Source organism: Lytechinus pictus, chromosome 17, assembly GCF_037042905.1.
Source record: "Lytechinus pictus isolate F3 Inbred chromosome 17, Lp3.0, whole genome shotgun sequence".
Lineage (NCBI taxonomy): Eukaryota > Metazoa > Echinodermata > Echinoidea > Temnopleuroida > Toxopneustidae > Lytechinus > Lytechinus pictus.
Genome location: NC_087261.1, coordinates 24,475,538 through 24,492,017, shown reverse-complemented (window position 1 = coordinate 24,492,017; position 16,480 = coordinate 24,475,538). Strand labels below are relative to the sequence as shown.

The 16,480-nt window shown below is 38.3% G+C and overlaps 1 protein-coding gene across 1 annotated transcript; it reads left to right on the top strand.

The window, feature by feature from the left end:
* The first annotated feature begins 868 nt into the window (after nt 1–868).
* On the top strand, nt 869–15,599 carry LOC129279967 (uncharacterized). The gene is made up of 9 exons (XM_064112557.1): nt 869–1,402; nt 3,545–3,622; nt 5,642–5,989; nt 6,533–6,883; nt 7,733–8,086; nt 9,505–9,870; nt 10,702–11,082; nt 11,804–11,900; nt 12,195–15,599. The coding sequence occupies exons 2-9, from the start codon at nt 3,553–3,555 to the stop codon at nt 13,576–13,578; spliced, it is 3,351 nt and encodes a 1,116-aa protein (XP_063968627.1). The 5' UTR covers nt 869–1,402; nt 3,545–3,552; the 3' UTR covers nt 13,579–15,599.
* Nucleotides 15,600–16,480: the final 881 nt, after the last annotated feature.

Genomic DNA, 16,480 nt, shown 5'->3' with positions numbered 1-16,480 from the left:
TTGATATTGTGAAGGTCTTCATGCGAGTAGCTGGCTTGTGACGACAGTCTGCGTTCGCGGTTGGAGCGGTAGTGGAATATGGTACGGGGGGGGGGGGGGGCTTTACAAATGTCTGCGTTAAGAGGTTTTCTGAACTACAGTCATTTCTATACAAAAATATCTCAAATAAACGAACAGCAATATAATAAAAAGATAAAAAATAAAAAGAGGACAGCTTGCACTTTTATCAATTTTCAATAAATTTGCATAATTAATGAAGTTCAAAATGCTAGAATCCACCACAAACCTCACACAAACACACAAATAAACGACTGGTACAGACTGGTAGAGGAAACTACCCAGCACAGCCTTTCGGTCATAAGCTCGCCATTTGAATGTTTGTAATACTCAGACATTTGACAGTTTAAAGGCCCACATCTTAATTTCGAGGGCTGAATAATTTACCCCCCACACACACACACACCCACTAACCCTCCCACAAAAAACACCGAAAGGGGTCAGCATTCCCAACTCCCTGGTTAACGTGAGTACAAGTTTTCTTTTACATCCAACATATCAGTGCCCCCCCCCCCTCGCCTATACATCTAAATACGCGTTTTAATTTATTCTATTATTTTTTAACAAACTAGTACTGTTTATATTACGTTAGTACGTAACAGATGCAGGGTTTCAAAAGTGGGGGGGGGGGCTGACCATGCAAAAAAATCACAATCATATGGCCATTTGTACGTTATTGCACACGGTTTTGGAATAAAAAGTGGGGGCCGGGGCTGAAGCCCCCCTCCCCCCCCCTCGCTTCCGCGGCCCCTGAGATTAAAATAACCTTCGTTTGACACGACTAGTTGAATGTATTTCGTACGAGTTGCGTACCTCTATATTACGCTACTAATTGCCGAATCATTGTATACATAGTGATACGCTTAATGATGGCATCAACTCATACAAGGACGTTAAATAAATAATACCCCAAAATCACGAGCTATACTGACAACTGCGGAACAGAACGCGTCTCAGAACAGAATAATCCTGTGTTGATGTTGTTTTTTGTACGAAGTCTATTTCCTGATAAGAATAATCATTCGAAATAGGGGTGTTCTCTTAAAGTTCATCGCTGTTGGATTGCAAATTTATCAGTATGTAATGTGTTGTTCAACTGTCTGCCATTTTATGAGGGTAACCTGATAGGGGTTCAACCCAGGTTTATATACCGAGAAAATACCAAAATGCGAAGAAAATTAATGTTTGGAATATCGAAATGAAACTGATCATTATCATGCTTGAACTGTTCCTCAAAGAAGTGAATTATATGCTAACTGTAACCACAATTACATCGTGAACCTAGATGTATTTTACGTCGTGCGGTTTCAACTGCGAAATATACCGTCGTGAAGATCAAATATTGGTAAGTTATCTTCAATTTAAATTGTCTAAAATTGAAATTGAAATGAGATAATAATATGTTGGGTGGTGCTTGGTTAGGTTGCTTCAGAATCGACAAGTCAATAATGATTTCTTGGAGTCAAGATTTCTCTATACACATTTTTCTCGTCCTTCTTTTTATTGTTACATCTATATCATATTGCATTGATTATAATGTGTTATGTTTATGGATTTGCATTTTACTGCAGTTTGGGTAAACAAATTATTTGATTTTGAATACAAATGATAATGATTCGCTTAATCAAGTAGGTATAAGTTGGATTATAATGTAAAACATAATAAGAAATCGTGATGTGATATTGATATGAAACGTTTTCAGTTTATCTGGTGACAAATACGATGCTATCATTAACTATAAAATATTTCAGTATAATTCGATATGTTTGAATGAATAATTTGTGAGCAGGGTCTATTTCATTTGATTTTCACGGAGGGGGTGGTGGCGGCCGGGGCGGAAGGGGGGGGGGGTGACCCTCTCCTAGGGTCACGGTGTTCTAAAAAGTTAAAATTCCCTGTATCGCCGCCCATGATTTGGTTCTTGTCTTTATATTTCACAAATTTCCCCTCAGACTTCTAAACAGAATTCATACGATTTAAGGGCTTTCCATCACTGGGTAGTCTTAAAAGTATAAAGAGAAAACAAAATAAGAAAGTAATGCTGAACGAACGTGTTTAGGTAGTGGTAAAAGTCACTTAAAATGACACAAAGGTGAAATTAGTGAGACCTACATCCCAAACCCACCCCTCATATTTTTTTTTTTTTTTGGGGGGGGGTTCACCCTTTCTTATTTGAAAACAATATGTATGGTTAAGTACAGGGGCCGCGGAAGCCCCCCCCCCCCCACTTTTTTCCAAAACCGTGTACAAAAACGTAACAATTACCATATGATTGTTATTTTTTGCATGGTCAGCCCCCCCCCCCTCCTAATTTGAAAACCGTTCCGCGGCCCCTGCAGTATGCAACTTTGAGTCTCACATTACGAGATTTCGAAAAAGATGGCAAGGACTGCTACATTTCCAACGTAATCGTGGTACAGAGGGCTACCGTACTGTAACAGATAAGGAAGTAAATTTAGAAATTCCATTTTTCCTCGAGGTAATCCTACTGTATACATCGAGCGCATTGTTATCATTCAATATCTATTCTATCTGTATTGTTCCTTGCTCGAGCTAGTGCATTGATCAATGCTATCGTTTCAATTGGAGGCAAGATTCAGCCCCGAGCCCTTCACTGGGACACACTTGTGCGTATAGGTAGACAGACTAGAGTTATAAAGAGTGTGAAGGTGTGTGTGGGCGGGGCGGGGGGGGGGGGGGGGGTTGACAGAAACGATTGGGCGGTGATGTATTGTTAAATTGTGATATACTTAACCATAAAAGCCAGAATCCGAATTCATTCAAACTGGATGAAAAATAACGATCCTATTCACTGGAAACAAATTAATGTAAAGATTAACTTAAATTGATTCAATGGTGACCTGATAGGTTATTTCCCCATTTTTTTAAATTTTGTATTTTTTCATTAAAGTTCCTGCTCTGAGAATGTGAAAATATTAACAGTACCCCTGATTTAATGCTCAGCGTAATTGCTGCATCATATTCAGGGGCCGCGGAAGCGGCGGGGGTGTGAAGTCCCCCCCCCCCCCACTTTTATCCAAAACCGTGTACAAAAACGTAAAAATGACCATAGGATTGTGATTTTTTGCATGGTCTCCCCCCCCCCCACTTTTGGCTCAGCCCCCACTCTGAAAAACTGTTCTGCGGCCCCTGATATTTAGGCGCGCCCGGGGAGGGGGGGGGGTGGGGCGGAAGGTGCGGGCATCTCTGTTAAATTTCAACCTTCATTTGGATGTAATGTCACGTCCTCGATGCAACACTCTCCAGTATAGAGTACAAATGATATTCATATATTCTATTATGAATATTTTCCTATAGCGCAGTATTTCATTATTAGGCATACAAGATAAACCTGCATGCACACTAAGACCACTACAATCTTTCTACAGGAATTGGTTACAGATAGTTTAAGGCCTTTAATACATTGAAAGACATTAATATGTACAATATTAAACTATATAGGTTCTTCATAATATATCTTTTATAGGACTGAAAATGGAGATCGAGGCAATCGGATTTTTCATCTGTGTCATCTTTATCCTTCTAGACCAGTCATCTGCAAGTCGTAAGTACTTTTCTTTCCTTAAAAAGGGTCTATTGAGATGTCAAATTTCATTCAAATTATTATATCCGAGTGTGCCCAAAATATTTATTTGGTACAATTAAGCTATGGTTTACCCTACACTACGAAACCCAGCCTCACTTTTTTTCAATTCCATATATTATTTAGAAAAAAAAAGTATGGGCATTATAACTTGACATGAAATTTTGTGCGCTCATAATATATGTATATATATTCATATCTTCCATGAATCGTATTGAATATATATTTGCATCGTCAAAATTATGAAAAGATTAATTTTTCTAAAAGTTAAGGTGCCAGGTGCCCTATTACTGATCAACTGATTAACACAAATATTTGCTTTGTAGCATGTTTGCTGTAAGCATAAACAATAAAGCAAAATATGGTCATTCAAAGTCATGACTTTGAAAATTGATGTGATTTCTCAATAAATGAAGTTGTTATGGGAATAACTCTACATCACAGTGGGGGGGGGGTTAAATTTGATGTATTACTTTAATTGTCTTATATTGGGAAAGAATTCTATACTTTACTCCGCTTGTTGGGATAGGCTACCATGCACAATTGCTACCAATATCCTGTTGTACTCTTCAAGATACACATGCCCTGAAAGTTTCATGCAAATCCAACGATTAGAACTGAAGTAATTACATTTATCATGGGAAAAACCTCATTTTGTGTAATTCTATGATAAATAAATAGCTTTATTGCTAATCATAACACACATTTGAAAGGTTGGAGGAGTGACAACCTTTTCCAAATGCTACATCCAACCTTGTATAAAGTTGCATGAATCCAACATTTTAAGTGTTGGGTAGAACCATTTAAAGTGGTAAATGCAACATTTAGAAAATGTTGTCACTCCTCCACCCTTTCAAATGTTTAGTTAACATTTCTTTTTTAGAGTGCATGTGTTTTACATAGGGTCGTTTTCGATTTTTAAGGACAGGTTTTGACTCCTCTCTCTTATCAAAAATAAAAAAAGAGGTTGAATATTGAGAAAAAAAGGTTGCATAATATAGCATACACATGAAACTAGCTAAGGAGACAATAGGTATCATTAAAAAAATGTAAATTGGGCAAATGTATTTAAAAATAATCTTATTCAAGTTAGAGAAAATAAATTACGAGAATTCAATCTTAAGTTATGACATAATCTCTTACCAGTAAGAAGTAACCTGTTTAAATAGAATTTTGCAACTGACGATTTGTGTCCAACATGCAAGGTTAAAGAAGATATCATACATGCTTTTATTGACTGTGAACTAAACAATCCTTTTTTGAATACATCAAAATTATTTTGTGAGAAGTTTACAATGTAGAAGTGGAAGTAAACATCAAACATTTGCTTAAAGTTGAAAGTGATAGTAAAACAAATCTCTTTGTAACTACTGCATTTTGGTCAATATATAAAGTTATTTTGGATAGGAACAAATCAGGAACTGAAAAAAGAAGTTTTGTTTTGAAACATGTATTTATAAAAGAAATTAAAAAACGGATAGAAATGTACAACATTGCTAGTAAATAGACCAAAGAAAAAGATGAACTGCCCAACGGCTTGCTACGATTCATGTAAGAACAATCTATGTAACTTAAATATGATTTTGTAATTTCTGTAAAAATACTTGTGTTTCATAATTTATGATTAATTGTGTAACCTATGATTTAAATGTGATTTACTGTGTAACCCCTGATTTGAATGTGAATAAATCCTCTGACGGAGGCCAAAAAAAATCATTAAAAAAATGTTTAGGACAACTGGAACCTTAAGAAAAAAGTGTCAGGAGAGACTTGAGGAGAGGATTGCTTATATTGTCCTTGTTGTGTTTTTTTTTCTTTTGCATTCTTGATAAGCAAGTGGGCGGGTCTACTATTCCATTTGCGAACTTAGCAAGGTTGGGATAGGAGAGGGAAATGGTTCCCCCCATATAGGGCTTAAGCTTTCAGTGAGTGAACGACGTATTTTATCATTACTCATGCATTTTCATCCGCATTTGGTAGGTGTAATCAGTAACATAGACCTTGATGAGGACGAAGAAATAGAAATGACTTCGCCAGGCTATCCCGATAATTTCGATCTCAACGTCGACTACCTGCTCCTTGTCTCAACAAGTCGCGGACGAAACATCCATGTCGACTTCACCGAAGTACTCCTCAGAGAAAACCTCGATTTCATCTACGTCGGCGATGGCAGTAGCATTGACGAAACGACTGTCAACCTCAATCTAACCGGGCGCGATCCAGTATCGACCAGTGTCGTATCGCATAGCAATGACCTCTGGATATGGTTTACTTCCGGGGGACAGGGGGATATCCTTGCAGAAAGACGGTTTAAGTTTGAAATGAAAGGTAAATATATGTATTTCCAGTATAATAAAGAGAGTTATCTGATGGGGAATGTATCACCAGGGTGAAATTTGTCAAATGGGGAGGGGTATACGTGGTCCTTGTTATCTCATATTTAAAGAGTCATAATTTTCTCCTTCATTTTCTGATTTTGTTTCAGACTTTTACTTTTTTATTTATTTAAAAATAAAATCTTTTATAAAACAAAATATTCTGCAAAATAAAATGTAGAATACAGAAATATAAGCTTCATGTATATTTTTGGTATTTCCATCTTCAAATTAAAGCAATTACCTACTTTATATTCGCTATATGATTGTCGATCTACTCGGAGAAAGGGTAGATCGCATTTTTCTGTTTGTTAAATTAGTCCAGTCCTTAAAAAACAACAAATATAACAAACAACTAATACACGAAAACCCCAGCAAACCCATTCTGGAATTTTGATAAGATTTACAAAATATAATACATTGAATAATGCAATACAAATTTTCAGCGTATTGATGACTCTCTTAATCTTTTCATTGAAAACTTGTATTCCATCAGAGACTCGACGAATCTCTCTTGATGGGATTATTTCCGCGCAAATAACATCCAAAAATTATCCTTCGGACTACCCAGACGACTGCCACCAACTGTGGTTCGTGTCCTCCCCGAGTGGGTCCCGAATTCGAATCCATTTCACCGACTTCGCCACGGAGAAGGAGGCGGACTACCTGACGATCGGCACCGACTGGGAAGCTGTGGGCAATGGCGCGAATGTCCTGGTGCGGTACTCGGGAGAATTTATTCCCGATGACGTCATCACACCGGTCGGAGATGTTTGGATTAAGATGGTGACGGACGGACGGACAGATGACGACGGTTTTAAGATGACGCTTCAATCAACGAAGCTAGGTGAGAAACATTGGGATCATTGGCAAGGCTGCCACGCCAGGGTATTACACAATAGGGGGGGGAGGGGCGAGACGACCCAAGAAGACGTTATTTCCCCCCTGCAAAATAAAAAAAATAGGGGCATCCTAAATTATATACCGAACGCGTCAGAAAAACCTGTACACCTTGAAATTCAAATGAATGTCCTTAAAATGAATGCATATACAGTTTTTACGGAATAAGTTTCTTTTACCAAATAATGTGATATTATTATATGCGATGTATGTTATAATTGCCTAATTCCTTATCCATGCGATTCTTTGCTGTAATGTAGAATTCAATTTGTGTCAAATGATGCGTACGAGCAATGGGTGAATCCGGAAATGAATGAAGACACTCTTCTACAAGAATCACAGCAGGCGCACACCCGAAACATGATAAAATTCATTGCAAAATAATCCTTCAATAGGGCAATCACATTCACGACATTAGCGCTTAGTACATGTAGTATCGCAGTACATCATGCAGTCCGATAACTATGACTTGTGTAAGTATGAACCGTCATGTAAATACTTCCTTTGATTGGTTGAAAGTTTATTGAACATACAGTAGATTCCTGGGATACGGTGAGAGGCGTACGGTGGCTCATGTGTTATAGCAATTGTGTACCCCAGAGTCCAGAAACCTCAAAGTGCCACGTACAGCACTTAAAGAGGTCTTGCTATCTTATAGCTTTATAATGAATAATGCAATTTTAACTTCTAACGACAAAAAAAAAAGGGTTTTACACTTACTGAAATAATTCTATCGTAGTCATATTATATTGCTGATAAAACCGAACGGTGTTTCTTTCTTCCCCCTTTTTTGTAGAACCTACACTTTACAATTTTCTTCCCGGGTTTCAAAACTTTAACCTCATTTCACCCGGATATCCCGACTCCGAGTATCCGAATGACGCGGATATATCCTGGATAATAACATGCGAACCGGAATTCAAGTTGCTTTTCATATTCGACAAGCTGGACACGGAATGGAGATCTGATGCCTTGACACTCGGCAGTGGGACCGATCCGGATGATGTCTCAACAATGCTGTATGAGTTTTCCGGTGGGGCTGACGGAGAAGTAGCTTTGACCGATTTGAATGAGATGTGGGCTAGGTTTACGACCGATTGGTTGGTGAATTACGACGGATTTTCTCTCCAGATATACACCGTGGAGAAAGGTGAGAATGATAAAGAATTTTCAATAATGCACCCCTCCCCTTCACTGTCTCTATATGATCTGTCTTGCCATGACCTGTGTTAAGCAGAATAAGCTGTAATGACGACGGACTTTCCATGAAGTTAGCACCTGATCCACAAAGTCTTCCCAGGAAAATCATTGGAGAATGTATGCAGTTCTCACAGGATCATCAAGGATTAATGCAGTAATTGGGAATTAATGACGTACTCTCCCAGGTAGATCCAAGAAGACTTGATCACTGGATCGCCACACACGTATGTACATGCACGTATACAATATCAAAGTCTCCTTGGGTCTTTATGGGAGAGTATGTAATTAATTCTCAATTACTGCATTAATCTTGGATGATCCTGGGAGTTTTGCATACATTCTCAAGCGATTTTCCTGGGGAGAGTTGGTGGATCAGGTTTTTAATGGGATGGTCCAGGCTGAAGATATTTATATCTCAACAAATAGAGTAAAATTCAAAAAGCAAAATGCTGAAAATTTTATCAAGATCGGATAACAAATAACAAAGTTATTGAATTTTACAGAGTTGCATTATTCCGGTGACACAGTCTTTATGAATATTCATTAGGTGGGCTGATGAAGTCATATCCCCCACTTGTTCGTTTGTATTTTATTATATGAAATTAGGTTTATTCAAAAAAATTCTACCAAAAACTAAAACAATTGGATTGATAACTGATTAAGTGCACTAGTTATTTACTGCCGCAATTTATTTCATCATTATAATGGAGACACATTATTTCCACATGTATGAAAAAATGAAACATTCATGATTTCATGTAATAACATAAGAAAAAGGAAAGTGGGGATGTGACATCATCAGCCCATCTAATGAATATTCATGATGATGTGCATCTAACTGTTTTCACAAAATATTGAAAACTTAAATTCAATAACTTCGTTATTTGTTATCCGATTTTGATGGAATTTTTAGCATTTTGCTCTGTAAATTTTACTCTATTTATTTCGATATAAATATTTTCAGCCCGGACCATCCCTTTAAAGAAAAAAATGCTTGATTTCGTTAAAAAAAAGAAGATGATTTCTAAATTTTCGAGAAAATTATTTCATATCTCTTTACACATTCTCACATCTCATCAACTCTTAGTGAAAACTGAACCACTAATTTCCTATGCCATACGAATGTGATAGCACATGGGCCTCTGTGGGATGGTTGACAACAGAATAAAGGCCATGAAGGTGGACAAAATTGGACAAAGATTGGGTTTATATGGTCTAGGTACATCGTTAAGATGCGAAACAAGTCATGTCGAGCTTTTAGGATACCATGGCGATTGTCACAGGAAAATGTCACATAATTCCCTCCATCATTAATGTACCTAGCCCTATTGAGATGCGTATGAAAACACGTTCTTCTATTGTTCACAGGTGCTGAGGAAAGACGAAACATAACACTCACATCGGAGGGACAAGCCAACATCTTTTCCCCAGACTTCCCCGGAGAATATCCTTCTGATTCTGACGAAGTTTGGACCATCACCACACCCAACAATCACCTCACTGTCATTCACTTTGAGGTATTCGCCTTAGAGGGCGTTCGGTATGATTCGCTAACTATCGGAACTGGTCGGCAACCCTCGGGCGATGAGTCGGTAGTGATCGGCACCTTCGGCGGAAGCGCGATACCCGATGATATCGAGTCGGATAGTCCGAGTATCTGGCTCCGATTTGTCAGTGATATTTCGATTACTGATAAAGGATTTTGGATTGTAGTAACTACAAATGTTATTGAAGGTAAGTACCAGTGCTGCCTGGAATTCCTAAGCAGACAAATTTACATTAGTCGGGTATCCGTTCTGGAAAGGACCCAGTGTCACGCAGTGTCTCCACTGATGATTTTATTGGCTTATTGCACAAACAGATGATGTGATTCTCACAGTAGATCTGTTACAATACTCAGATCACAGAATGTAAATATAATTTGACACTGTGGACATATGGACACTGTGAGAGTTCACGGTGTGTTGATTCACAATGTTCAAATGCTCAGATTTAACAATTTGATGGGAATTTAAAACTATGTTCAGGCTGTGGACACCCTATGGGACTGTGTTTTTTTTAATCATCAGTGTGCGTTCCTCCAATATTTTTGTTCATATTAGTGTGTTAATAATAACCTTGCTCCTCCATTCTCCCCTTTCCGGCTCCTTGTGTTATAATAGTAATAATAATAACAATAATAATAATAATAACAATAATAATAATAGTAATAAAAATATAGGTATATTTACCCAGGGAAGCCACTTCAGTTCTGATAACTGTTCTCCCAGCGGGCCCTACTATTATTATTACCCCAGCTTTAGCTGCATGGGTTGCCTAGGCGCTCAACTGGGTTGAGTGCAGCACAATGTGGATAAATTTCTTGCTGAAGGAAATTACGCCATGGCTGGGATTCGAACCGACGACCCTCTGTTTCAAAGTCAGAGGACTAATCCACTGGGCCATAACGCTCCACATAGAAAGTTAGAAAGTACTTGCTGCCCCAAGTCTGCTCAAATACCGCCGCGGCGCTATTAAGTTTGGGAGTGCTGAAATATATGTATTTTTTTACATTTAACGCAACAGCGACGTCACCTCAAGTGAGCACTACTTCTAAACAAGAAACCCGTTCAAGTCTTGATCCTCGAGCAACGACAGAAGTGACGACGGCGAATCTTTCAACAGCTCCGACCCTCTACTCATCGACAAATCCGACATCGCCTCCATATCCGACTCACACTCAAACAGGAGAACCCGCAATCCCTCCATCCGAAAATCCAGCTACTGCCCCAAGAACCAAGCCAACGCAAAGGACACCATCTGAAGAACCCAGTTCGACTCGTAGTCCAGCGCCCTCTACGAGCAGTGACGGAAGCATGATGTCGTCTGCTACGGAGTCGAAATCAAGCTCGACTTCGACCGGGAGTACAGACCCGCTGGTACCCGGATCAAATGCCCCACAAACAGGTTAGTTGTTTTACACTAGATATAATGACCTCTGACCCTCAAATAATTTGGCGGGCAAATATCACATTCGAAATTTACAATCTTACACAATCATGTCGGAGGTTTTTTTTTTTAGTTTCTAGCACCCATTTCCTTTCTTTTTTTCTTTTCGTTGGTTTTGTTGGAAATGACTTGTTTGCCATTTCTCTGTCTCCTAATCCAACTGTAGACTTTTTTAAGGGAGCTTCTTCGAAGATACCGATTGGCTCTTCTTCTTCTTCTTTGTTTTATTTTATTTCTTTTTCTTTTCTTTTCTTTTCCTTCCCTTCCCTTTCCTTTCCTTTGACCTTTCCTTCCCTTTTCCCATGTGTGTAATGATAAGTCGTGGTCCATACATTGCTTATGAATTGAAAATGTATCATAAAATCTGGGGTGATAACTTCGATGGCCCCTATCGATAACACTGGATGACGGCTTGAATCAATCCCCGTTCTTAAGGGCAACATACAAGAATCTATAAAGCACGCAAATTTACTATAATCTCAGTAGGTTTATCCCTAGGTGTTAAGATTACACGGTTAAAATATTTAATTGTAGGTTAAGAATGTGAAACAGTTTTTAGTAGTCTATGATTGAACTGTCAGTCGACGCTTTTTCAGGGTGGATGTGGTATATTTTCTTTAAAAATGATATGTCCATAATTATCGATAAATAATAAGTTCTCCAAATCATATTCTTGCAGATAACAAGAAAGTTGTTGTGCCTACTGTAATCATTTCGATGTTCATCCTTGCTAGTGTGTTGTTTCTTCTTATACTATGGCAAGTTCGACGAACGAGGTGAGATTACATGACATTGATGATGATGAAGATGGTGGTGGTGATAGTAATAATGATGATGATGATGAGGATGATGATGAAGAAGATGGTGGAGATGATGATGATGACTAACTAAGACTAACTAACTAACCAACTAACTAACTAACTAATGACTAAATAATTAAATAACATTTTGACTAACGTAGATCTACGAATAAAACATAAATGAAGCAAATAAAGATTACGAAAAAAAATGGGTATTGACTTTTCGGATGCATAACAACTGATTTAAAAATGTGATTTGTCTCTTTCCAGAAATTCCCCTCCCCTGGTCGACGAAAAAGATTTTGACAAAGACGAAAACCTCAACCACTCCAACCCCGCCTACGAATACCAAACCATCGACCACATCGTGCTCAACTCAACCCATCAATCGAGATCGAACGGCGATGACTCAATTAAAAAACCTCTGCCACGACCTCCAACCGACATCATCGATGACGACGACGACCACAGGTATTCGACTTACATCGAAACGATGAGTAGGGACGCGAAGCCTGATTTCGCATTGTACCAAGGGGATGGCGATGTCGAGAAGGATCACGGTGGCGTGTATGACGATATCGGTATTGGTCAAAACGAGTACCATCAGCATCCGCATAGTGGAAGTAATATAGCTGCAGGTTTGAATGGTTTTGATGATCTTAATCACGCAGCGAAGTCGACTGACGCGCACGGAGATAATGAGGTGTATCAGGAGATACCGTACGATCTCGATACGACGGAACCACGGCGATTGGCCGATGTTGGGGCGGATAAAACGGAAGGGAGCGATATATCAAAAACGTTACAAAGCGATTGCGTGGATGATGAAAGTTTGATTAAGAATGATTTATATATACCGATGGAGGATGAACACGTTTACGATGAAACACGTGCTGATACATGCATTAGGGATGGTGCCAATGTTGGAGGGAGAAATGAAATGGAAGATAAGATGAGAAAGAACTCTGACGGCGCGGGTGATGAACTGTATGACGACACCGCGCCCTTGAGCGAAAATTTTTACCACATCGTTATGAGGAACGAAAGTGACGTCGAGTGCCTCGACGAGCAAATCCCTACAAAAACCACCCAGTCGGATTATGGACGTCAGTCCAGTACGAACAACGGAAATAGCAACGCGGACGAAATCCACGATGACGGCATCGCAAACGAATACGCTGAACTAGAATATCTTGGTGATGATGTTGGGATGGAGTTCGACCCAGAGTATCAAATTGTCGACAGGAATGAAAGCGATGCCGAGAATGATTATGATGACGAAAGACGTAGCGTCGGCGTAAACGGGCTTGGCGATGACGATGCAAATGGTCGTCCCGTCATTGATACCGTTATGGTTGACAATGAGTTGTACAGACCACTTAATAGTAATGTCGAGACCTCAGAACATCCACATGAAAAGCGCGATCCCGAGTATCATATTGTCGACAGGAATGAAAGCGTTGTCGAGAATGACTGTGATGACGAAGGACTTAGCGTCGGCTTAAACGGGCTCGATGATGATGACGCGAATTGTCATGACACCGTGGGCACTGCTATGGTTGACAATGAGTTGTACAGACCACTTACTATCATCGAGACATCAGGCAATCCAGATGAAAACAGTCAGACATTTCAAAACGATTCTATTATTTAATAGAATGAGCATAATTATGATACATTGTATTCTTGATGTGTATTTCGTTAACCATGACACAAATTGTTCTAAAAAAGGAATTCGAACTTAGAAGGGCATTTCGTATGGATTTGGCAGGTACGTCGATATAATACACAGGGGTTGACCGATGAGAGCAAGCCCTATCACAGGGGATGCGCTACAAAGGATGGGTGAAGGGACGATTGCCCTGTAGTCATGGGTGGAAATCTCTCCCAAAAGGTACGGGGGACCAGGGGCGGATCCAGGATTTTCCAAAGGGTATGGGGGCACATTTCCCCCCGGAAAATTTGACAAGCAAAAAAAAAAAAAAAAAAAAAAAAAAAAAGCAAAAAAAGCAAAACAATTTTTTATCATGGTTTTCAAAAAGGGGGGCACGAGCCGGATTTTTTTTTAATTTATTTTTTTATCTGTTTTTTTTTTTTTTTTTTTTTATAGACGACCACAAATGCTAGGGGAGACTTAATTTTGTGTCCACCCCTTTCCAAATGGTAGGGGGGGCGCGTCCCCCTGTCCCCCTTGTATTTCCGCCCATGCCTACAGTTCATCAATGAAGTAATGAAAACAAAAATAAGAGTAGGAGGAAATTTAGGAAGAAAAATAGGAAGAAAGTAGAAAGAAGATAATCGAAAGAAAGCTCTGGGCTGTTTTCCACTAGTTAATTCACATCACCCTTACATCATCTTACTCATACCCAAATCAATAGGGAGTATTCGCAACAGTTACGCAGTTTTTTCTGGAAAGTAGAGAATCTATTGTCAAATGCCCTTCATGGCAATGACGTCTTTGTCGAGGGTCTGTGAATCGAAACAGCAGTTTCGTCCGTGACTTTGGACAAACCAACATATTTGTACTTTTCGTCAGCTCCGAAATTTAGGGCGATCTGTGGCAATTCTCACAAATAGTTTCGATTGATCCAATCAATCTTAACTCTATGGAAACCCATCAGTGTCACACATTTTTCTACAGGAAATTTGCACAATCTCGTTTGTAAACAAAGAGAAGCACAGTGAATTTTTCAGAAAACAATGGATGCATGAATATACATCATAGCTAGAAAATATTTTGAACAAACATGCATAATACATGTTGACGTTGCTGGCCGTCCATAGTTGCGATTGATTGGATCAATCGCAACTCTTTGTAAGACGGGGCCCTGCTGTCCCGGTTCACCAATTTCCGACAAAGACCCCTGAGCTGTCCATTGTAATTTCACGGGCATTTTCAATAGATTGAATCCGTCCCCATTGTGATTGTGAAAACTCGCTAATTTTTCCAGGGTCCCGAAACACAAAGGTTAACAACGAACGTAGAGGGCATCAACACACAGCAGGGTAAGCAATTAATCGTACGCTTGATTTTTACGATTGATTGTACATTATAATCGATGTAATCCATCGTAGAAAAAAAATTCTACGATCATTGCTAAGCTTTGTGTTACGGGGCCTCAGGAGGTCGATTCTTTTATAAATGGGTTCTTTTATCGTTCCAAAATAAAAAATATAATCACTTTTTGTAATTAATATACAATCATGTTTAAAAGTCAAGTCCGCACAACAACGCGTGGATTTGAATAGAATGAAAACAATTGAACTGACACAGCACTCAAAGATTCATTAAAATCGATAAAAGATGAGAAAATTATGACATTTTCAAGTCATACTTTATGTAAGAAAATATTTGTATTATTGTACATACACATGACAGGTGCAAATGAAAGAGCCCGCGATGATATCACACATAGATTAATTTCAACTTTTAGGTTTGCATGATGTGATAATGAACGAACTCTTGATTGAATTATAGTAAGTTGGAATAATACCGAATCCGCATTTTCAAATCGGAATGAATCCATGTTTGACATGGCCTAGGAGGAAAAAAAATGTATTCATTTATATTTAATCCCCCAAAATAAGATAATATCTTAAAGTAAAGAGCTACTTTTTATAGAATATTTAAAGTTGTGTGTGTATTTTATTAAATCTGTAGCTCCATGATTCAAATATCATTTTTATTTGCAATGTATGGAAGCGTCCCTGAAAATATTTTTAAATGTTTAAACTGGACCCACTGCCCTTTTGTGAAATATGGGGATTTTTTGGGGTTTTTTTTGCACTTGAAAGAAATATTCAAAAGAAATTCAAAAGCATATACAGAAATGATAACCAACTTTGAAGTTCCGACTATTCCTAATTCACATTTCCCATAGTGTTTCTCCATATTAATCATTTGTTTCAAGGACAAGTCCACCCCAACAAAAAGTTTATTTGAATAAAAAGAGAAAAACATAACGATGAAAATTTCATCAAAATCAGATGTAAAATAAGAAAGTTATGACATTTCAAAGTTTCCATTAATTTCACAAAACAGTTACATGCACATCCTGGTCGGTATGCAAATGAGGATTCTGATGACGTCATCCACTCACTATTTCTTTTATATTTTATTATATGAAATATTCTAATTTTCTCCTCATTGTCAAGTGAAACAACGATTAATTCCTCCCTGAACATGTGGAATTAGCCTTGTTTGATACTGTATGGTTCAGTCAAGTTGGCCCTAGCTATTGTAAAATTTGTAAAACATGAAATATTGTATAATTCAAACAATATAAAAACAAAAGAAATAGTGAGTGATGGACTTCATCGACTGTCTCATTTGCATGTCACTGAGTTGTGCATATCACTGTTTTGTGAAAAATAAGCGAACTTTGAAATGTCATAACTTCCTTATTTATATCAAATTTTCATGAAATTTTCAGCGTTATGCTAGTATAGTTAGAATATAGTTAGATTTTTCTCTAATTATTCAAATCAACATTTTTCTGGGGTAGACTTGACCTTGAAATATATCATTTTAAAAACAGTAGTGTCCATGCCCCAAA